At 40.4% G+C, this 24,889-nt stretch overlaps 1 protein-coding gene across 1 annotated transcript in view; it reads right to left on the bottom strand.

The window, feature by feature from the left end:
* LOC149228720 (uncharacterized) overlaps positions 1-24,889 on the bottom strand; it is a 194,990-nt gene that overhangs the window by 34,377 nt on the left and 135,724 nt on the right. The window contains exon 3 of the mRNA XM_089375720.1: positions 10,087-10,175. Within this exon, the coding sequence (XP_089231846.1) occupies positions 10,087-10,175 (89 nt within the window). The remainder of the gene's footprint in view (positions 1-10,086; positions 10,176-24,889) is intronic.

The following is a 24,889-nucleotide window of genomic DNA, read 5'->3' as shown; positions in this document are numbered from 1 at the left end:
TTTGTGGGTAAGAAGTAGAGTTGTGCATGAGTTGATTGCTAAGATATAGCAATCTAGTGGAGTTATAGTCAGTGAAACTCAGTTATCTGAGCTCTAGCCATGAATAGAGTTAGTATGAGTTTAGTTGAGTGGTTGTAATTGTTGTTAACTCACTGATCTCTCAGTTTTCTAGTCAATTTACTAAAAATAACCCTAGTCATGCATGCAATTCGAATTACCTAGTTGAGTGGAGGGAAAAGGAATAATTGTATTTATTGTTGTATATTGTTGAGTGTACAGAGTTTTTCATGTAGTAGGTGAGTAATTCTCTTGGGATTGAGCAAGAAAATAGGAGCTCTTCCTATTCTTTAGGAGTAGGAATTTCTCAAGGAAATAGGAGGAAGGAGGCTTATTTTGGCTAAGTATTGGCTAGAGCAAACTCAGGAGGAGATCAACATTGCAGTGCAGGTTGAGCTTCAAGGATTGAAGTTGTCATTGTAATAGATCAATTATCTCATATGATATAATACAAACAGAAGAGGGGTTTTCCCGGTTGGGATCCGTAGTAAAAATAATGTGTTAATTATTACTGAATGATTGCATGTGTTTCTATTGTATCTTTTCCCTTCCATAGATTGAGTAGAAGAAATTTGTGTCTATTGTTTTTAGTCTGAATTCATTAGCAGCTACAAATTTCGAATTATTTCTACAACAAATTTATGTTGAGGATGGTAGAAAGCTTCAATTGGAGGAATTTACTCAATATTTAATTGAATTTACAAAGTTGGATGAGTAGGAATGACTTCTACATTAATTTGAGTATCAAGAGGGGGCTTAGAAATGGCACTAGGGTGTGCAAGAACATATTTTGAAGAATTGGGAGTAATGGGCATTGTTTGTTGAACAATATAATTTGAAGTGTTTACGTCAAGGGTTTCCTTTTCCTTAGATGCATCATCTGGTGTTGAGAACATATAAAAAAATGACTGCCATTCTTTCTTCATATCATTAACCAATAGGTTGACTGAGGAACCCTGATCCTTGGAATAGGTGGAAGAAATATCCATTGGTGTAGAGATATGAGGTGTGGTCTGTGTAGAAGAATTGATAGTTTTTTCTACAAAACCAAAGATAGATTTAGAAAATGCATATGAAAAGGAGCCTTTCTAGAAACTGTAAAAAACGAAAAAGCATTTAAAGTTGTCTAGACACAATTGCTTCGCTTTATAACAAACTAACTCATAAAAGGAGGCCTGGCAAAATAAATCATCATATTGACTATGGTCATGAACATAATTTTTCATTTATGCTTCAGCAACTACATTTTGAGCTACCTGAGAAGGATCATAACCTTTGGTAGGAATGGTGGCGAGGTTCAATTCATTTAAGGCCAAGATCTCATTTTTAGCCTGTTGATAGATTTGGAGAGTGAATAGACATACTTGCAAGGGAAATTTAGGCCAAAAGTTTTTAGAAGATTTTTTGAGTTCGAGGGTAATTCCAATCCCTACAGTCTGATAAAAATTTCTTTGGCTAGGAGATTATCTAGGACATAAAGATGGAGAACATGGAGGCAGCCATTACTTCCCCAAACCCTAATATAGGTAAAAATCTCCTCGACTCCAATCTTTAGCAAACAATCCATGGCCTTGGGAGACATCCCTAGAATTGTGGAATTAAAGATGGCTCTATATAAGGGAATAATTACAAGATGATAGATGCAGTAGAAATTATCGAAGTAATTCTCTTCCCTAAGAATACTATGATATATGTGTATAGGAAGAGGGTCGACAAGTGTCCACTTCCAACCCATGCATGGGAAGTCAAGTGAAAAACATATGGCATCCATTACATAAGAGGACATGTAGAATGGTGGGATATTAGTGGAGGTTTTCTTTGTCTAGAAATATAAAACGTGCATAGCCATATTATCAGATACAAGTTGATCCCAGTCAAAGATATAACCATGAGGGGTAGTTTCAATAAGCAGGACCTAATCACTAGGAAACTGAGAGACATTTTGCCGAGCATATAATCGACATAGCATAGTGGAAATATAACAAAAAGGGGAAGCTAGGGAAGCGATGGAATACTTGCGAGAGGATTATTACTTTAATTTATTCAAGTCACCCCTCCATTCTTTAATAAACTTCCTTAAATTTATTCAAGTCACCCGTCCATTCTTTAATAAATTTAGGTAAAGCCTCCCTTTTTCCCTCACATTCCTTTTGAACAAATTGATCCATAAATTGAGAATTATACATTGTCTATTGTTCGGGTAAATGATGCATACCATGAATGTTCTATGGCTTGAAATACCCAATGGTAATGCCTCAATGACTGATGAATTTCCTCTCATTGATATCAACATTGTCGAACACCCAACATATCATAATTGTGTAGGGAAGTATCCTTGGTCGCACCACAACTTTGCGTAGTTGAGATTTTGAAGCATCCCTAATTGTCGCTGCTGAGGCTTTGTGGTCACTCTGATATTCTGTTGCAACTATAGGTGGCTCGTCCTGCTCCTTCGGTAATTCTTCTTTGAATCGATCATAAATGGCATTCCATGACGAATAAATAGCGGTTGTTGTGCATACGGTGTCATAAAAAATAAATGTATCTGGAAATTTTTTATTAATTTATTCTTTGAAAGGCTTGATTAAAACCTGCATAGGAGCTTTCTTCTTTCCTTTCTCCATGGTAGTAGTTTGATAAGTATTATGTACAATATTCACCTGTAATGGGAAATGCCAACGGTAAAAGCAAATTACCATAAAACGAGGCATGATATGGCTTAGATGAGTTAAATCAATCTCAAGAAGCAATAAGAGCAAGTTAAATGGAGTAATAATTTAAATTCATTGTGGCAAGTACCATATTTAAAATAAAAGTGTGACTTCCAATTCTTAATTTTGCAGTGGCAGAGATTAAAAGTATATATGGAGAATTCATATCGAAAGAAGGGGCTAGTTGGCAGATGATGTGTCAAATACATCGTCTCACAAGATTGAGTCCCAAAAGGTGGAGTGAAATGTTAGTTTTCCCCTTTTAGAGATGAACATGATGAGTAATATGCAGGGTTACACGAAATGAATGCCAGCATTTACCAGTGTAGAATCACTTACTCGTTGAGTGGATCAAATGAGTTGACCCACTGTTTCTGGGAAAACTAGTGCCTTTTCGATCTACTAGCCCCACTAGGATTGGCAGCTATCCTAAAAACAAACAATCAAAGCAATTTGATATTTCCTCTATGTATGATAGAAAAGAGAGAAGAAAAGGGATCAACTTGGATCTTCCACTTGACTCCTTGCTTGATTTCTCTCCCTGTTGATAGAGCTTGCAACTCCTCTCCTACTTGTCCCGCTTAGAGACTACTTATAGAAACAAAGTAACAAAACACCATCAAAGCATCTCGATCTATTATATCATAAACACTGCAGAATCAAAAATACATTGAACATACAATAACATTCACAAATAACAATATTCACAAATACACGATTGTATGGAGGAAAACTCAAAGAACTTTATTAAAATAGAAGGGAGAATTACAACCCAGCTATCTGATCCAGCATCATCCTCCCAACATCAAAGCCCTCTTCACCTCATGAAAAGCAAAATCACCCAACAATACAATGCTCTTTCTCAAAGACAAACTATCAGCACTTCCTTACAAATTACAAAATTCCAGCCTCCTAGATCTATCAGATGAGGGATCCATTTATAGATGGCTGCAAGGGTGTGAGTCATCTCTGAGTTTTTGATTAGTGTCATTCCACTTGTTGTTCTTGGTTCCACTTGGAGATTTCTTGGATCTCTTACTCATCTCTGGGCGAATTCAAAGAGGCAATTGTCATAGGAGAAGTTTCTAGAAGATTCCATGAGCATCCACTTAGCAAATTGTCTCGGACATTTGTCCATTCTCGCTCATCACACCCGACAGAAGGCCTCTTCAATATGCATCGCACCCTGACAGTGGAGCGGTCAGTATGGTCCAGTTTTGGCCAGTTTTGAGTGGTTTTCAGGTGGAACTTTTGGGGAATGATGTAATCAGTTGACCATGATCCTTTAGGGTATGAAACAACAGTTTTAGGTGTTAAAGAGCCTTTGGTTTATTGACATATAAGATTGGGGTTGCAGTGCCGAAATATGTCTATAACAGTTGCCCCCTAAAGCATGTAGTCATAAATCTTTTGATGTCGGGTGAAATGCTTTATCATGAGGATCTGAGGTATTCGAACTAGAAGGTGACCTGTATAAGATACAATACAATACATCATCATCATATTATTTTCATGATCTAGTTGAGGTGGGCATTCCCATGTTCAGATTTATAAATTCATTTTCATGTACATAGGACATATAATCGTTTACAGTTGCAAACTGGTGATTCTTTATATGTAGAGTCATCATCCCTAGCTTGGATGATCATCTGTGCAACTTCTGTGTACATTTGATGTCTTTATATTCCTGAATATATCATAGCCTGGATCTATGAAACTAGATCTGGGGTCTTCAAACTCGTTCAATCTTCGCCCAATGTACAAGTCGATCCATGTGGAAAGATGTCCTGAAGTCGAACATGGAAAGACATCGCCTGATTACCAACCAATAATGTAAGTTGTTAACAGGCACAAGAGGAATCACTGATAACGATAATGACCCTCAAGGTACTACAGTACAATTCACGTGGTTTGAATATATGATCTGATTTCGAACACCACGCAAAATCTTTCAGTTGAAGGCCATTGATGTAAACCTGTCGTTGGAAGTGAGAAACCTGCCATTGAGGCATGCAAGCTTCAAAGTGTTGAAAGGGTTGTTTCTAAGTCAACTTCTTGGATAATGAGCTGATGTCAACAAGAAGTGACCCATCGTAGGAGGGCCTTAATGTATCCCACATCTATGACACGAAACGAAGCAAATGATTTTCTGGAGGTGAAAACGATCTGATGATACAAGGTTCAGGAATGGCAGTCATGAAAAATGAAGGGTGAAGGTATTGCAGTGGATGAGGCATTAACTGGATGGTGAATTCTTTGAATGACTTCTCTTGAACATATCAGCGACACTGAGATGGATTGGTAGCGTTAACCCCAAAAAATGGATGGTGTGAAGGACCAATGGTGATATGACCGGTGAACGAAATAACCTAACCCGACTCAATCATGGCGATGGATTGAAAGTGTCATGTTCAAGAGCGACTAGCTACCAATAAAATTCTTCAAGTTTTCTTCCCTTTTTCCCCAGTCATTGCTGACCAATACCTCTTTATTTTTGTCAAGCTTGAGGAGAATAACATATGCTTGTTCTATAATTTTCCCTTCGCAAACCTGTTGCTATGTTTTAGCGAGCCTAGCGACAGTGAAACTCGTTCTTGTCTAGGTGGACAAGTTTCTCGCTATTGTCTTAACAAGTTTAACGACAAATACAACTCAGTCCTTTTCATTTTTAGAGAGTTTGAAAAAGGACGAAAAAGAAACTCCAGTAGTTTTTTTTCATAGCATAATCCCTTAAGTCCGAAAAAGGATAAAATAATACGAAAGGGATGACTTTTCGATGACTTTAGCGAGCCAAAAAAGACAAGCGCTCGAACTTTTTCATGAGATAATCCCTCAGGTCTGAAAAGGATTAAAATATACAGGAGGGATGGCACTTCCCCTTACTTTAACGAGCTAGAAAGGCCAATAGCTCGACAATCTTTTCATATATAATGAGTTTGAAAAGAGTTTAAAGGGGACTCGTTTTTTAGGAACGAGTGGTGTTTAGGGTAGCAACTAGTTTCGGGTGAGCTTGGAACTTCTCAAAACATGGTGATGTGAAGAGGGTGGCTAACAGGACCACTCAACGCAGTTGTTCCTCAAAAAGGTAAACAATCAAGTGGAAGCATATGATCGACCAAAAGAATGGAGGTGATGGAAGGAACACAACCAAGTCTCAAAAGGCTGATATGATGGCAATCACAAAGGTTATTTATCGAGGGTGGATTCATTTTTTAATGAGCTTGAACCAGGAGAAACTATGCTCAGTGGGATGCGTGTTCATTTTTTAACGAGATTGAACCTTGCGGAAACATATGCTCAGTTTAGTTTTCCTTTTTATGCGAACTAGAAATGACCAAACTAAAAATCTAAAAAAGCTAGAAAAACTAGAACTACTGAGGTTAGGTAGGATGGTTTCATCAGCAGTTGGACAAAACATTTCCTTTGCTTCGTATGCGGTGCAGAAAAAGGTGAATGGTGTGTCAGACCAATCACCTAACTTAAGAAGTTAAAAAGCTAAAAAACTAAAAATCTAAAAGGCTAAAAAAACTAAAAAGCTAAAAAATGAAATTGGTCGTTTTTAGCTTTGCATAAAAAGGTTTGCATGCCCCTAGGCATCGAGAATAGGAGAGTCTCCAGTAACCCTATGGAAACCACTGTGGTTAAGCAAGATGGTTTTAGTCAGCGTTTAGACAAAACACTTCCTTGGAAAACAGTAACAACACTTCTATGGCTTCGTTCACATAGTGGACAAAAGTGAATGGTGTTTCAGACCAATCACATAACCTACTGGGAAACTTATCTTTTCAGTTGGGTTCATCTCAAAATAGACAAGGGTGCATGCCCCCTGAGCTTCGTTATGTTCACTGGACTACTCGCGGTAATTAGGTGGATGGAATGAAGGTTGAAGAGACATTCTCGACGCAAAAGGACCATTTAGGGATGATGTTTTACTTGAAGCTGTGTTTGAACCGGGAAATGAAAGCTGGTCAACAATGAAAATTTTGCCTTCATGCAAGAAACACATCACTCGAAAAAGTGTTGAAACAATAGCTTCCATGTTGTAAACATAGTCATGTCCGAGGAGTAGATTGTAATCTAACGGTCCTTGGACTACCATCACGTTCAAGTGAACAGTTTTCCTTCTCAAAGTTATCGACAACTTAGTAAGGATCCCTAACGGTCGAGTGGTTCCTTTGTTAAAGCCTGACAAACTCTATGTAATAGGCGTAAGTGATGGCAAAACAATTGCTTTCCAAGCAGTTGAGGAAAGGATACTCACTGAAGCCCCTTCATCTATGATAGTGCCAGACACGATCATTTTGTAAACTTGTACTATGATCCAGAATGGTACATTAGAAGGAAGGCAAGATCTTGCTAGTCGACTCCAATCAAAGGAAGTGACCAGATTGCTTGGGGGGGTACCAAATAAACGGTTGAATTAACCCCTTGAGTAGCGGGAACTGGGGGATTCTCTTCTTGTTGTGAAGGAATGGGAGGATTGCCCCCAAGTTCGTCGGACTTTGAAGTGACAAAAAGAATTTGAACAATATTATTTTCACTCTCTTTGGGAAGGGTATCATCTGAAGGTGAACCTTCTGAAGGTAAAACTGGGTCGACTGCCATCTCGACTTGTTGACTTTGGTCTGGTATGGACTCAGAAGATTAACTTTCAGCAATAGGTGTTTTGACCAACAATTGAGTTATGTCAGTTGGATTTTCAACTAGTAAAGGACTTAGGGAGAGTTTCCTGTATCCAGATGGAAGTCACTGCGGTGAAGCAAGATGGTTATGCAAGACTCCTTTGGCTTAATCCAAAAAATGACAACGGGGAAGGGTATGGTCCCATTCACATAACTTACATGGAATTTGGACCTTTCTTCTCTGCCCATTATTACTAGTTGATGGTGTGTTGTCAACTTTATCACCAGAGGTTGACAACACCGCTTGGTGCGAATGGGGGGACCATTCTCTCAAGATCCGAGGAATGCATGGACATTCTCGATGTAAATGGTCTCCTCTACAAATTATGCATGGATCTTTAGGTTTGAAAAGCTTAGTGTGTGGATTTTCACCAGATGTTGCATGGTTGCCCCCTTGCTTACCTGACTTCTTTTTCTTCTCCTTCCCTTTCTTCTTCTTCTCAGGCACTTGGTTACTACCATCATTACTTTCACCAAGCAAAGAGGAAGAAGGGGAAGGAGAAGCAAACGAAGAAGAAGGTGAAGGGTCAACCTTAGTATCAACTGGATGTTGATTCGATTGTTGAGGAATCACGTTATTTTGAACCATAGAGGTTGAGAACAGCCATACTGGTAGGCCAATAGTCAAACCTGGCAGAGACAATGTGGCCATATGAGGAGCACCAATATTTCCCCAAGAAGTAAAAGGACTAGGATTTCCCTCAAGAGGGATTCCTTGATTGGTGGACTCCATTATCTCAACCTAAGATCAACGAAGGAACAGGGATGTTATTCTGAATTTAATAAATTTTAATGACACTTTGACACAACTTTGCTTTTTCAATTTTTAAGAGTCGAGAAAAAGCTAAAGATGACTCTAGTCCCCTTCGATTTTTAATGAGCCTGAAGTGACAAGTGCTCAGATGGACCTTTTCTTTTAAAGAGTCGAAAAGGAATGAAAGTGACTACTTTGGAAATCTAGACAAAGGGATTACCAAACCAATCACAAAACTGGAAAATACACCTTGGTGATAAATTAAAGAGAAATTACCAAGGACTTATGTACGGCAGTAAATCTTCCCGAATGCTGTGTTCAGTGCATTGTGATCGATAAGGCGGAAGACACAACTTCCTATGGATAAAGGATATAAGCCTATTGTGGTCTCCCAATATATACGCGATGGTACGGGGAGCACAAGTCCGTGCTAGCACCTGTCGTATCAAAGAGGAGGAATCACCCAACCTTTGATGAAAATGATAGTTACTAGATTTTACGACGCCGTAACATGTCTCTAGCCTAGACCTATAGATGTGTTGTGTTAAGTTCCAAAGCGTTGTTAAGTTCATTGAAATTTATTTTAGAGTTGATCTTGCTTAAAAGTTTGCCTTTCAATGGTTCACCGCTTGATGTAGATGTAAGATTCCTAAAAATGAAATCTACGATGATAAACAATCGTTGTTTAGTTTGAGCAATGAAAATACTAGCTACTAAGGAAAGAAGATTACGATTCTTTCAAACAAAGAGCAAACAACACACAATAAATGCACTTTTCCTATATCATTTTTCACACACAGTGTAAATGCAAATGCAAATGCATGTATTTGTTTTCGTTCTCCTTAATGTAAAAATGCCAAAAAAGAAAACTAAATGTACTAAAGATCTGAAATATTTTTACTCAAAGCGGCATTTCGACAATTTCTTTTTCAAAATGGAAAGGAAGACTAAACGACACTTTTCAATTTCGAATAGAAAAATCTTTCGATACTCCAAATATCAACAAAACAAATCAAATACATGACAAAAAGTTCAATCGACTATCTAGAAAAGGAAGACTTTACAACACTTCTCTTTTGACACAAAACGATAATTACGACACTTTTTGTACCAAAACGACAGATCGATTTAAACAACTTTTTGACAAAGGATCGTAAATGATGGACAAATACATAAAAACATTTACTAATCCTAATCAATGGAGGTTGATCTATGTGATGCAGGGAGGCTTCAGTAATGAGGCACTGTTCATAAGTAATAAATCAACTAAACAGAACTGAAAACAAGGACAAAAAACCCAAATTTCAAGAAGAGAAAGAGGTTCAGTCAGTCATCGCACCTATGCTTCACAAAAAAAAGTATGAATCGCACCTGCTACACTCGTGAAGTGCGATGCATACTGGTTAACAGTGACAGACAGTGCGATGGCCCAAGGAGCGCAACTAAGATGGGTTTTGGCTCAAATTTGCAGCTGATTTCAGTGAGTTAAGCTGAGCTATGATGGACAGTAAAGAGAAAAGTACAGAGGAATGATCTTGAGAGGTTACTGAGCTACCAAAAGGGCATCATTGGATGTTCAATTCATAAACCAAACCAGAGATTGACTGAAGTAGCATTTATCTACTATGCAATTGCAGAGCAAGAGCAGTTCGAAGGCTATCTGGCTAACTTCAAGCTCTGTCTATAGTTTATAAACAAACAACAATAAAAAACAAACATCTATTCGATCCCCAGTGGAGTCGCCATTTTGTTTCTGGGAAAGCTAGTGTCTTTTCGATCTGCTAGCCCCACTGGGATTGGCAAATATCCTAGAAACAAACAATCAAAGCAATTTGTGATTTCCTCTATGTATGATAGATAAGAGAGAAGCAAAGGGACCAACCTGGATCTTTCGCTTGACTCCTAGCTTTATTTCTCTCCCCCTTGATAGAGCTTGCAACTCCTCTCCTACTTGTCCCGCTTAGAGAATACCTGTAAAAACAAAGTAACAGAACACCATCAAAGCATATCGATCTATTATATCATAAACAATGCAGAATAAAAAATACATTGAACATAAATAACATTCACACATAACAAGATTCACAAATACACGATTGTATGGAGGAGAACTCAAAGAACTTTATTAAAATAGAAGGGAAAATTACAACCCAACTGTCTGATCCAGCATCATCCTCCCAGCATCAAAGCCCTCTTCACCTCATGAAAAGCAAAATAACCCAACAATACATATCAGCACTTCCTTACAAATTACAAAATTCCAGCCTCCTAGATCTCTCAGATGAGGGATCCATTTATAGATGTTTGCAAGGGTGTGAGTCATCTCTGGGTATTTTATTAGTGTCACTCCACTTGTTGTTCTTGGTTCCACTTGGAGATTTCTTGGATCTCTTACTCATCTCTGGGCGAATTCAGAGAGGCAAGTGTCATAGGAGAAGTTTCTAGAAGATTCCATGAGCATCCACTTAGCAAACTGTCTCGGGCATTTGTCCATTCTCGCTCATCGCACCCAACAGAAGGCCTCTTCAGTATGCATCGCACCTGGCTAGTGTAGGAGTCAGTATGCATCGCACCCTGACAGTGGAGTAGTCAGTATGATTTAGTTTTGGCCAGTTCTAAGTGGTTTTTCAGGTGGAACTTTTGGGGAATGATGTAATCAGTTGACCATGATCCTTTAGGGTATGAAACAACACTTTTAGGGTTTAAAGAGCCCTTGGTTTATCGACATATAAGATTGGGGTTGCAGTGCCGAAATATGCCTATAACACTCGCTACTTAAGTCACGGATAAATAACTTTATGTGCGAAAAGGAGCAAAGAGGGTTGATTTAAATTGACACAATGTCTCTTGATCAATCACAAAGGGAGAAAGAGGGACCCATTCATGATGAGTTGTCCCGAGGCTTCTTTCTTGGCATTTACATAAAGTGCTTCGATATAAATCTTCCAGGGTGTATGCAATAGGGATTACATGTTATTAAATGCAGCAAAGGTACCAATCGCAGTTTGGTGCGGTTGGACTCATGTAAAGTTTCGACACATCATCCCCCTAAAGAGATCTTGGAGAAATGAAAAAAGTGCAAGTTAGGAAAAAGGTTAGGGCAAGCCTGTCAGGCCAAGTGTTAAACAATGGGACCATGAGCATGGATTTCTAATAAACACATATATAGTATATTAAACAACCTATAACCTGATTTAAATAATTTGATTAAGTCTTGGTTGTGGTGGTTCTTGGCCAAAGGGCCTTAATATTTTATTTGTTTAATTAATACTAATGAAAACTTATTAAAGAAAAAGGCCTATTTAAACTTTCAAAAGGGGTTTTACACACTAAAATTAATGAAATTTTTAAAAGATACCCATCATTATTATGGTTGTAATAATGTAAAAATAGGGTTGTTGTTTGCTACAACACCTTTTGATAAATATCTCTTCTCTCTTGAGTTACGTGTGTGTTATTGATGTGCTTGCTCAAATGTGGTCACTTATTGAATACACACATTTAATCTAAAGAGTTATGCAATAGAAGAAACAAAAGTGATTAAAAGGTTTCAATTTAAACCACTATAGAAATATTGAGAAATAACGCTTTGAATTCCATTCATGTTAGCATCTTCACAATAGTTATGAAAAACTCAAAACAAAAGGGGTTTCCACTTATCTTGTTGAATAAGGAATACCATAACATCTCACTATAATGAACCACCACCTATCCTCCTTATTTCTGCAAGATGATGTCAACTATGACACAACATAATTTAATTGGCCCACTGTGACCTGAACTCTCCTTTTTTATATTATCTAATTGATGTGTCCTCTTTGCACTTATTACATGTCCCTATGGTCCACGTCCTCCTCCACCTCCATATTAATTTCCTTCTCATCCTTGCTCAATAAACTTGAATATTTGTAGAATTTAACTTTTAGTGGACATCAGGTCTAACGTAGCACTTGCAAAATTCTAAAAAAAATGAAGCATGGGACCCTCTTACCCCTTTTGGACTCAAAATACTTACAAAATACATTTTAAAAATCAACCTTGGTTTTGTACACATTTCATTAGCCAAAATCATGTTTACCTAGCACCCAAACAACATGTTCCAATCTATATGCAAAAAATTGTGCTTTTAGCCCCATTTGCTTAAGTCATTTGACACAAGAACATATTTGAGTAGTTGGAAATCTCGTATCGCTAAATAGATTTTAATTAAAACTATTCTTTTTTAATTCCTATCTAGTAGTTCTTAGTATTTAATAACCATAGATGTCATTAGTTACATTCCACATAATTGTTGATGATTAATGATAATATAGACCAATTAACATTTCAACCATGGTCTATAATTAAGAAGTAAGAATAATGTAGCCCTAGTGAACATAATCAAATATGAATAATGGATTTCGAAAAAATCAAATTCTAAAAAAGAATGCATTTAAAAACATTCGAAGGCAACTTTGAGTAACTCAATCATGGATTGATGAAACTTATTTGAGAGGGAAGCGATTCTTAGAAAATTGAGAGGATCCGAGTAAAAGGGATTACAAATTTGAGAAGACTTCAAGGATTAGAATATTTGAAAAGGAAGGATGTGAGATTATGGAAAGTGAGTTATGATAGATCTAAATGCGTTGAACCCATGTGCTAACAAACTACATTTCTATGATTACCATATAATTTGTACGGTAGCCTTGTAATAATGGTTTGTGAATTATTTTAATTAATATAAAATATCGTGTTATGCTTCTTTGATATTTTATTTTTGACATGGTGGGTTGTTATTTTTTTTTTCTTTTTTTTTTTTCAATTGTGGTTCACGGGCACTGAGTGGCCGCTACATCCACAGTAGAGAAGCGGGGTAGTTCCACCCGAAGGGATCTGCCCGTCGGCCTTTTACAGACCTAACCCCGAGGGCGTCGAGGAGATTTGACCCCGTGACCTCCCAACTGGGAAAGTACTTAGCAACGGGAACTCGACCATTTGAGCTATCCCTTGGGGCTATGGTGGGTTGTTATTTACTTTTAAATAAATAATATTTAATCTTTTTTTTTTTTTAATTTAAATGGATGGCTTTAAAATGTCTTCATACAACAATAAAAGATATCATTGTTTATGTTGTGTTCAATTACAATTTGCTTCCAGGAAAACAATTTTTTTTTATGGACAAGAGTTCACGTAATGCAAAATGATAATAACTATCACTATGAAATTTATGGCAATTAACGTAGATTGGACCACAAAAATTAAAGGCATCTGCCAAGTGGCTAAACATAACATCAAGAGTTAGATGAAGTAACTAGGGCCAGATCTTGAGCATTGGTTCCAGCTGGTGTAGGAGGTTTCATATCACATTTGTAGATGGCTTTCTAGGTGAGCAAGTTGAGCATCCAAACTAGCAAGACAATAGTGTTGGTAACATTGCACACCCTTAATTTCATTCAAAGAAGAGATTATATCATCGTGGTATTCATGTTTCTCCTTCTAGACCCTACCCAAAAACCTTAGATTGAATTTATTTGTTAGAATAGGTTTGTCAATCATTGGTGGCCAAGGCTTTCAGTTAGCAAATTTCCTCTTGAATTTATGGAGGAGTGGAAGAGTGGAAAATGGTTACAACATCTTGGGCTTGTGGTCAACCCTGATGACCCTTGCCTGTAGACCCCTGGCGGTAGTGCATTCCCTATCAAGGTGTATTGCACCAGATAACCAAGGGCTATGGTAGAATTCTCACCCAAAACACCTAGAAGCCCGAGGATATGATAAAAACAAATAAAAGTAAAACCTAGGGAGGCTCAAATTTTTAGAGAGGTTTGTGATGACTTCTAATGGAAAACAAATTCTTTTGGGGGGGGGTAGATAAAATACTCATGGAAAGCTCCAACAACCACCACGGGGCAATAACATCCAATCCAAAACTCACCCTCACTAAACCCGGAGCATTGCATGCCATCACATACCAAATAGAAGAAAAACTAGCAAAGAAATTGTCAAAACCAAAGGAAGTGAACATAGAGAGAATTACCCAATATTAACCGACCCACCATACCTAAACCTGCGTAGTCATGAGAGTTGGTTGAAGGCTTATGTAACTTGTTCTTGTAATGCCTATCACCATGGGTGCCGTCAACACCCTAGGTGATGCCTCCATCTCTTGCCTCAACCTTTGCCACTCATCATTGCTCAATATCTAGAGCATGAGTTGGAGAACCTCCAACCCTGAAGCTAAGTCTCCCAAAAATTTTGTGCATGTTGCGGCATGACCATGGGAAAAAGTTGTCACCTGTACCAAAGAGGAAACCCACAATTTATGCCTCATCCTTAAGTTTTCCTTGTTGACTGCAAGCCCCTTAGTGCCTATTTCCTAAAGGAATTGTCCCACCTGCGGCGAAGGTATAACCCAAGCATAGAAAAAACATCAGAGAGTAAGGTCTCTCATCCTAGAGTGCTCGAGCAAAGAGAATTTTGTCATAATATTGAAAGGTGGTAATATTTGTTTGCATATGTGTTGCATGGGGTGGGTTGGCCATGCCACCCCGTCTTAAATGTGATGGGAGGTGGTGCAGCAGCGGGTGATAAGGGGAACCCTTAAAAATGGTGATAAGGGGATTAGGGGCCCCATTATCACAACCCATAAGACATTAATCCGTAACCATGAAACTCCCTATCCCCTAAGCCCCAAGCCATAATCCCTTAACCCCTACACTCATAACTCATAATCCATCAACACCTTGGCCCATTAAACCTTAAGCCATTAACTGCTAACCTAGAATCCATGAACCTGTAAGAAATAACCCCTTATTCTCTTATCCCATGACCCATGACCCTTAAACCTTAACCGCTAGCCCATAAACACCTTAAAACCTAACCCCTTAACCCCAAACACCTAAACCCCATGTCCCCCAAGCCATTGGCTCTTAACCAACAAACTAACCTCTTAGGAGTATCCTTCATGTTGGGCATGGATTCCCCCCAAGGCATGTTTTGGGCCTCAAAGCCCAAGTTTTGACCGAATCTTGCTGTAAAGTTCCACGAATTGTGGGCGCGGGGCGCAAAAGTAGGATAGAGTCACAAGGTTGTTCGCCCTAGTTTTGTAATGTAATGTCGACAGGATAGACCTACCCATGGTCCGTGGACCATGGGATTGTATAAATAGAGTGAGGCTCTAAGTGTAAAAGGGGAAAAAGAGAAGGGAAGAGAAGCAAGAGAGAATTATAGGTGATTGAGTCGAAGTGTAAAGTGTGTCTTTGGGTCATAGGGTAGGAGAAGGCTCTGTAGCTGAGTGTGCACAGGCCTAGTAGACCGCAGCTGAGTGCGCAGACCCCTGCAGTTGAATACGCAGGGTGAAGTCGAGTCTATAACCAAGGAAGGAATTAATAAAGAGAATTTTTATCATAATTATGTGTATCTGTTCTTGGGTTAATGCATTTTTGATATAGTTTGCAAATATATTGTTTATTTACTGTGTGCACCTGTATGAATGGTTTATGTTGTTAAGTATAACTTAAAGGATGCAAGTAGGCTAAGATAATCAACTAACATTGGAATACCAATAAGGTCTTTGGTAATAATGCAGAATGCGACATTCAACCCCTGGGTAAGGTTGCGCAAAAATTGTATATCAGGCTATGAGGTACGAGAAAGTGCGCGAAGCAACCTACGCGCGGGGTCACGTCGTGGACTAGTTGAACTCATCAAACATCTCCACGGTGAAAAAACCTGGTTCTAGCACCCTCCCATATTACTTCGGGTGAGACCTAAGTCCGTGCTTAGCGAACTGTTGCCGAAAGGGCCAGTAGTACCGGGATTTGTTTGGCTAACTTAACTCTGAACCTGGGTCAGGCCCCAATAAGCCAATAAATGGTTCTGTTGCCGAGACCGAGATCTGCATAGAGATGTTTGATGTCATATCACTGGAATCTGACAAAGAAAGGAATTGAAGAGTGGTTGGACAAAAAGATTCACGAGTTCGCGGTGCAGGAAAATAGGAATACGCAACTATCAATGGAAGAGTGGTTAGATTGTTACTTATATAGAGAAATCCACGAAATCTTATTTGCATCCTTCCCCTCTAAGTTGTACGAGGGGATCGCAAAGCTAGCAGACAGTTAGGGAAAGTGTAGGCTCGACAAAACTATTGTGTGGACTCCAGAGTTGGTGCTCAAACTGGGAACATAGGAAGATAAGATCGCACACGATGTGGATCACTGGCTCAATCAAATTATCGGAGGACTTATCACCGAGTTCGCGGTAGACACTTCAGTCAGCTATAGCGAGGCGGAAAGACGCTTCCTCAAAGGACCGCGAGGTAAGTACGTTAAATATTTCAACACTTGGATTAAAATGCTACTATGTGAAAAGCAGTTTATGTGAATAAATTGATGTTTGGGGCTAGCGAAGTGGGAGGATCTACAGAAATGAAGGTAGCACAGAACTAGAAACTAGCCCCTTGATTTCACCTCCACGAGAAAGTGAGGAAGAGCTCGTGAAGATCTCACCAAGAAGTGTGATCAGTTTGATAAAGCAGAGAATTCTGTGCATACAACTTCCACCTACACCACCACCAGTTTCACCATCTTCACCCCCATCTTCGCTCGCACCACCTCCGCCACCACCACAGTTCAATATGGCAAGCGCGATAAACATTTTGTTGTTCAAAGGAGTAGGGAATGAATATCTGGACCAGTTTTGGTTCATGGTAAGGGATGTATGGGAAGCACAGGGAGTTTTGGATGACAATATAAAGAAAGCAATGATGGTCAACACTTTGCAGGATCGCACACTGACTTGGTACATTAAGCATTCCAATGAAAATCCGAACACAGGGATCACGGATATCCAACCCGCACTGAATAAGGAATTTAGGAGGAGAAATTCAGAAACACAGTCGATCATTGGATTTAAGGAAATCACGATGCTTCCAAGCGAGACCCCTTGGGAGCTGGATCAAAGACTAAAGTGTACAATTCATGAAGCCAATATGACCTTAACGGATGGGCAACACTGCGCATGGTTTGTAGCATCGCTAATACCGCATCTAAGGAACACGTTTTCATAGTAGAAGCTAACCACTTAGGACGAGGCCTCGGAGATCGCAATGAGACTGCACAAGACCCCAGTACAAGATCCTAACCTGGGAGTTCAACAGATCCACGCATAGTTGAAAAACTTTTTCCTTGAGATGTAGAGTTTGAAACAAGACAAGACAGCTCGCCCAAAAGCGCGCGAGCAGGTATGGTGCATAAAGTGTAAAGGCCAGGGGCATGACAAGGACCATTGTCCAGTCTTCATGAACTACTTGGCAGGATGAGGACCAATGCCATTAAGACCGGAGGCACAAGCAGGAACAAGCACGGCGCCTGCATTATGGTGCGCGATTTGTCAGATAGGAGGGAAGCATGCTACAAATAACTGCCATCTATTACAGAAGTATACACATAATTCCCAACAGTTGTTCTGTAATTTCTGCAGGTTAGTAGGCCATGATGAGCACACCTGTAGAAGTTATGAACTGATGATGGATCGAACTCCTACCTACAGGGTTCAGACCAAAACACGAGCCCTCTATCAAAATGTAGGGATGGCGCGCACTGGGTTTCAGGGGCACGAATGAGGTCGAGGTGGAATGGGACTGGGAAGAGGTCACAGACAACTGATATGTTACAATTGCGGAGGATCGGGGCATTATGCCTGTGATTGTACAAATCCGAAGAGACCATCATTCTTATATTGTACCCAGTTTGATCATGAGACGAAGGAATGTCCCACGCTGATAGCGAGGTTGCGTGACAAAGGAGCACTCCAACCTCCCCTGACTCAGAACATGCAAATGATGAGGTATGAGCCGCGCAAGGAAGACCTGAATGCAAATATCGTGCTCCGAAGCGATATTACGATGGAGGATGACAAGCGCAAGCAACTCGAAGAAAGTACCTGGTTCGCAAGGCTCCAACGAAGGAACCAAAATTTGATTTAGAGCATGCTAAGGAGACGTTCATGGAAGCTAAGAAGAGCTTCGCGGAGGCCTCCACTTCAGGAAGTAAAGACAAACTGGAAACGGAAATGGACCCATCAATGCTCACTACATTTTTGGAGACATGCATGAAGCTGTTTTGCGACAACAAGGCTGTAAAGGGACTGCAAGAACTCATAACTAGATGTGTTGGGACCATGCCAGGAGAACCGTGCATAGTTCGGAAGCTCGGGAAGCACACAACGCGAACAAGAAGAGAGATGAGATTGACCGCGCAGATCGAGGAATATGAAATGGATCAAATGATTCTGGATCTAGGATCGGACGTGAACATCCTGCCAAAGCAGACCTGGGAGCGCATGGGCAAGTCGACGCTGTAATGGTCTCCTATTCAATTGCGAATGGCGAACTAGCAAAAGATCCTACCTATGGGAAGATAGCAAGGAATAACGGTAGATATCGAAGGTACGAGAGCACTTGAAGATTTCGAAGTGATAGATATTGTTGATGACAACAATCCCTATCCCACACTACTGGGAATAGATTGGGCCACTGACATGAATGGAGTGATAAATCTAAAGAATCGCAAGATGATTTTCAAGAAAAAGTCACTATGCATAGTGGTACCTTTAGACCCTACAGAAGGATCGCACTACATAGAACCGGTGTGCGACAATGATAGTGACGATGATCTAGACTATATCTACAAGATAACCGCGCAGGAGTAGGACTCGGTAAATCCAACAGCGGATGGCAGGATTTCGTGGGAGCGTGAAAACTACTGCACCTCAGATTCGGACAAGGAAATAGAATGATGGCAGAACCGGTTACACGAGGTAACCACGCTCAACTGTAACATGATGACAAGGTTGTTGCACTGCGTGGCAACAGAGGTAAGAGATTTGCCTATGTATGACGGGTTGAGGGAGGTGGATGATTTCCTGAACAAATTTGAAAAAGAAGTGTCGAAACAACAGCGTTCGATGCTCTAAAATGGGTACTGCGTGCTACGCCTGCAAGATGGTGGGGTACTCACCAGCAGAATTTTGAGGACTGGCGTGAATGTAGAAGGATGATGCACATGTAGTTTGGAAAGCCTAAGATGTGGCTAACAGACAAATATGACAGTCAATATGATCCACATGCACACCTCGTGAATTGAACCAAGGTCTACGGGGAAGAGCCACAACCTGAGTGGGTGCACCTGTTCTGTCATACCCTGGATATCATACCCATGAATTGGTATACTGAGACAAAGCTCTGCCATGGAACGGGAGAATGGGATATCTTGCGCGAAGGATTCCTGGTAACCTTCATGTTTGAAGATTGTTGGTGGGATATTATTGATGATGCGCTACAAGCAATAAAAGCAGCTATCTTCAAAATACCCCAGGAGCCAATGGAAGTACTTCAGCCAGAATGGGTGACCCAGCTGAGTTGCGTACTAGAGTGTTACAATGTAAACGTTGAGGAGGATGATGAAGATCCACGAAAAATTAACATTCCAGAAACTAAAGGCTACTGCAAGGTTCAAGGACCATTGATTGAAGATCCTGACATCACTGTGTCAGTAAAAACAAAGCAGGTAAACATTGGGACGGAGGCTGAACCGAAGTATGCAACGCTCGCTGACTATTGGGATGATGCCACGGTGGATAAGGTCACTGAGTTAGTCCGCGAGTGCCAAGACTTATTCCCGACCAAGATTAGAATCTTAAAGGGGATCATTGGCGATTTAGGAGTAATGAAGATCACCCTAAAACCTAACGTGAAGCCGGTTAAGTAGAGGCCTTACCGCTTGAATCCGAAGTACAAGCAAAAGGTCTGCGTAGAACTAGACAAAATGCTCGCAGTCGGAATTATTGAGCCAGTGGAAGAATCCGACTGGGTAAGACCTATGGTAGTGTAGGAGAAAAAAACATAAGGGCGAGATAAGAATATGCATGGACCTTAGAAATTTGAATGATGCCTGTGTACACGACCCATTCCTGACCCCATTCACAGATGAAGTATTAGAAAATGTTGACATGCAAGAAGCATATTCTTTCATCGATGGGCTCTTAAGGTACCATCAAATCAAAATCGCGTCGGAATATAGGAGCAAGACCACCTATGGGGCTGCTTCCAATACATCGTCATGTCATTTGGGTTAAAAAACACACTAGCCATCTTTTCGCACATAGTTGTTGTCACTTTCAAAGAATATATCCACAACTTCGTGGAGGTCTATTTGGATGATTGGACTATCTTTGGATTGGTTAAGCACCACGTAGCAAGCTTACGCTTGATGTTGGATACTTGCCGATGACACCAGATTGCGCTGAACCTTAAGAAGTGTATGTTCCTCGTTCCCTTTGGGAACCTACTGGGACACGTGGTATACAAAGAGGGACTAATGGTAGACCTCGTGAAGATTGCATTAATTCTAAATTTGGGAGCACCACGAAGTGTTAAACAATTGTGCACTACCTTGGGACACACAGGGTACTACAAGAAGTTCATCAAAAGCTATGCCCAGATCACCACGCCGATGGAGAAACTATTCGAAAAGGATGTCACATTCTGATGGAACGATGATTGCATGAAGAGCCTGGATGTCCTAAAGGGGAAATTGGCCTCCGCTCCAATCCTGGTCTTCCCAAAATGGGATATGGAGTTTCATGTGCATTTTGATGCATCATGTATCGCGCTGGGAGTGGTGCTAACACAAGAAGGTGGAAAGGGCTTGGATCGCCCTATTGCATTCGCAAGTCACAGGTTGTCCAAAGTGGAAAAGAACTATTCCACAGCTGAACGCAAGGGGTTGGCTATGATGTACGCTCTCCAAAAATACCAGCACTATTTTCTAAGAGGACATTTCAAGATGTATACAGACCATTCCGTGCTAAAGTACTTGGTCAATAAGCCTGTGTTGAGGGGTGCATCTGTAGGTGGCTCTTATTTTTCCAAGAATATGACTTTGAGGTCATGGTAAAACCTGGACACCTGAACGCAGGACCGGATCACTTGTTGCATATTGAGACGGGGGAGGAACCTACTAGTTTGGAGGAAGGATTACCTAACGCAAAACTCTTTGTTGTGCATGTTGCAGATGGACACTTTGAAGATATATTCCACTTTCTGACAACAAGGACTGTGCCGAAGGAATACTCCATCCAACAGAAGAAGGAATTGATGGTGTGCACAACGGATTTTTCTGTCATCGCGGGGCACCTATACAAAATGGGAAATGATGAGATATTGCGAAGGTATGTACCTGAATTTGAAGGAAGTCAGATCCTCGTGGAAGCACATGGGGGCGTTGGAAGAGGACACTGTGTAGGACGAGCGACCGCACAAAATATTCTACGCGCAGGGTTGTGGTGGCCAAGCCTTCATCAAGATTCAAAAGCATACTGTAAGGCCTGCGATATGTGTCAAAGGACTGGTAAACCATCACGGAGGGACAATATGTTGTTGAATCCACAGATGACGCTGCAGCCCTTCAAAAAGTGGGTAATCGACTTTGTAGAACCTATCAAACCTCAAGGAAAAATGGGTGCACGATACATCATCATCGCGACGAAGTACCTAACTCGTCGGGTGGAAGCACAACCGGTCAAAGACTGCACGACTACTATGGCTGTGAAGTTTTTGTTTGAACATGTGTTGACCTGATTTGGCTGTCCAAAAATATTAATGAGTGATCATGGTACAAATTTCCTGAACAAAACCATCAATGCGCTCACAGAAGAGTTCCAGGTGTATCATCAAAAAAGCACACTGTATCACCCATAAGCCAATGGGACAATAGAAGCATTCAACAAAATGCGGGAGACTGCACTAACCAAAGTGTGCAACACGCAGCAAAGCGATTGGGACTTGTACGTACCTGCAATACTATGGGCGTATAGGACAACATGCAAGAGACTGACAGGACAAACACCTTTCCAGTTAGTTTATGGCGTGGAAGCTGTCATGCCGATGGAGTATATTGTACCTAGTCTATGCATAGCAGTGCTCACAGGTATAATGGATCACGAAGCTCTAGCATAAAGGCTTGCGCAATTTGAAGAACTTGGGGAGGAACAGTTCCTGCCTGGTTTTCATCAGCATGTACAAAAGCAGTGTGAAAAGTCTTAGCACAATCGCCATATTAAGTTCCGCACCTTCAAGGTAAATGACTTAGTATTGTTGTATGACAGTAAGTTTGAAAATTCTCAGGGAAGTTCAAAATGCATTGGCTGGGACCATACATGGTTAAGGAGGTCACTGACAAACGCACATTACAGCTAGTCAAACTAAATGGAGAATCGTTCCCAGGCAAAGTGAATGGCAGTCGCTTGAAGCCCTACATGGGTGGGTTGGCTATTTGACTAGCCGATAGAAGCATAGTCTTCGCACTCCAAGGATCCAGACAAAGACGCGGGACTATAAACATATGCAGCAAATACCAGTACAGATGTAGGGAAGCAGTTCAGACACAAAGGTCTTGGGACAGCGTATGCAGCAGATCCAGCAAGCAGCAGCTCAGTGCGTTGCTGACCTTCACGTCGTTCCAGAACAATTGGAGGGACTCCATGCAAAGATCACCGCGCCGACAAAGTGACTCGAGGTCGAGTCACGACGTTTGTGTTGGGGGCTTGTTGGGCATGGAATCCCCCCAAGGCATGTTTTGGGGCTCAAAGCCCAAGTCTTGACCGAATCTTGTTATAAAGCTCCACGAATTGCGAGCGCAGGGCACAAAAGTAGGATAGAGTCACATGGTTGTCCGCCCTAGTTTTGTAATGTAATGTCAACTGGATAGACCTACCCATGGTCCATGGACCATGGAATTGTATAAATAGAGAGAGGCTCTAAGTGTAAAGGGGGAAAAAGAGAAGGGAAGAGAAGAAAGAGAGAAGTCTAAGTGATTGATTCAAATTGTAAATTGTGTCTTTGGGTCGTAGGGTAGGGGAAGGCTCTGCAGCTGAGTGTGCAGAGGCCTAGTAGTTCGCAACTAAATGTGCGAACCCCTGCAGCTGAGTGTGCAGGGGAAAGTCGAGTTTGTAACCAAGGAAGGAATTAATAAAGAGAATTTTTATCATAATTATGTGTATCTGTTCTTAGGTTAATACATGTTTGATATAGTTTGCAAATATATTGTTTATTTACTACGTGCACCTATATGAATGGTTTATGTTGTTAAGTATAACTTAAAGCATGCAAGTAGGCTAAGATAATCAACTAACATTGGAATACCAGTAAGGTCTTGGGTAATAATGCAGAACATGACATTTAGCCCCTGGGTAGGGCTACGCGAAAACAATATATCAGGCTGCAAGGTATAGGAAAGTGCGCGAAGCAACCAAGGCGCAGGGTCACACCACGGACCAGTTGAACTCATCTGACATCTCCAGGGTGCGGAAACCTGGTTCTAGCACCCTCCCATACTACTTCAGGTGAGACCTCAGTCCGCACTCCATGGACTGTTGCGAAAGGGCCAGTAGTACTGGGATTTGTTTGGCTCACTTAACTCTGAACCTGGGTCAGGCCCCAATAAGCCAACACTTCACTCTAACTAAGAATATTGGGACCATTTGATTTTTAGAGAACTAGGTATTGGTCTCAAGGGTGTGTGTTTGTGTGTAATTCCCTTATTACCATGTATACTGAATGTAGAACAACTGGATAATCTGCAAAACCTTAATCATAATTGCTTACAATATCTACACTTCATGTTGACATGGAGCTTGTAGTGCGGAGGAGTTGGCAATGAATAGATCACTCATAATTACTCAACTTCTTCAGCCCTAATGCACAAGGAGATAACCCTTGATACAAATATTTTGTTTGCTAAAAATCCCAATTGTGTCAATGTAGAATACTACGAGAAAATAAAAGGATATTATCCACATCAATGCTTGAAATAGCCTCACATTTTCCATGAGTGGTGAGTGAGGGGTGAGTATAGCACTATTAAAGTTACATCGTGTTTAAATTCCTTTTACATAATGAAATTATTCTCCATTAGGGTTGATGCATCATCACAAGGGAGACAGGCACATTTTTTTGGGGGAGCGATTAAAGTTGTAACACAATTAAGGTGACATACACCTCCAATGTAAATGACATCATTATATGTTTGTGTCAAGTTGTTAAAGAGGTTATTTATAGACAACAAATTAAGTGTACTTGGACTTCATCTTTTCATGGCCTTGACTCTAAGATGGATTTGTACTAGGAACACTTCATGCAAATGAGAGGGGGACTTATTGTTTAACTCATACACAAAAGAACACTAGATGTTTCCCTTCAAATAATCCTTGGTGGGTTTACATTAGCATCTAGTTGAAACTAATCATCATGCCATTCCTCTTCTCAATAACATCTTCTAGCTTTTCCATATACACGAGATTGAGTTAGGGGATCACCTCATTTGTACATGCTCCATTTATTATGGGATTCAAGGGATCTTCTATTTTTTTATTTTCAAGATTTAGATGGGTCGATGTCTACTTTCTTTCATTACATGTCTAACTCTTTTTATGAGGGAGGTCCTTGGATTTAGATCTTTAAATAAGACCTGTAGAAATTCCCACTGTAGATCAACAGATTATGCAATATACTAAAACACAATACAAGATCTACTTCTACCATAAACTCTTCGGAAGCTTAATCAATTTGAGCACGATCAATGAGAACACATATAACTGAGAATGAGAAGCAATCACACATAACACAGAAGAAATAACCCGGG

Source organism: Pinus tabuliformis, chromosome J, assembly GCF_031772625.1.
Source record: "Pinus tabuliformis cultivar Carrire ecotype Pingquan chromosome J, CPIR1, whole genome shotgun sequence".
Lineage (NCBI taxonomy): Eukaryota > Viridiplantae > Streptophyta > Pinopsida > Pinales > Pinaceae > Pinus > Pinus tabuliformis.
This window is presented reverse-complemented; position numbering and strand designations above follow the sequence as displayed.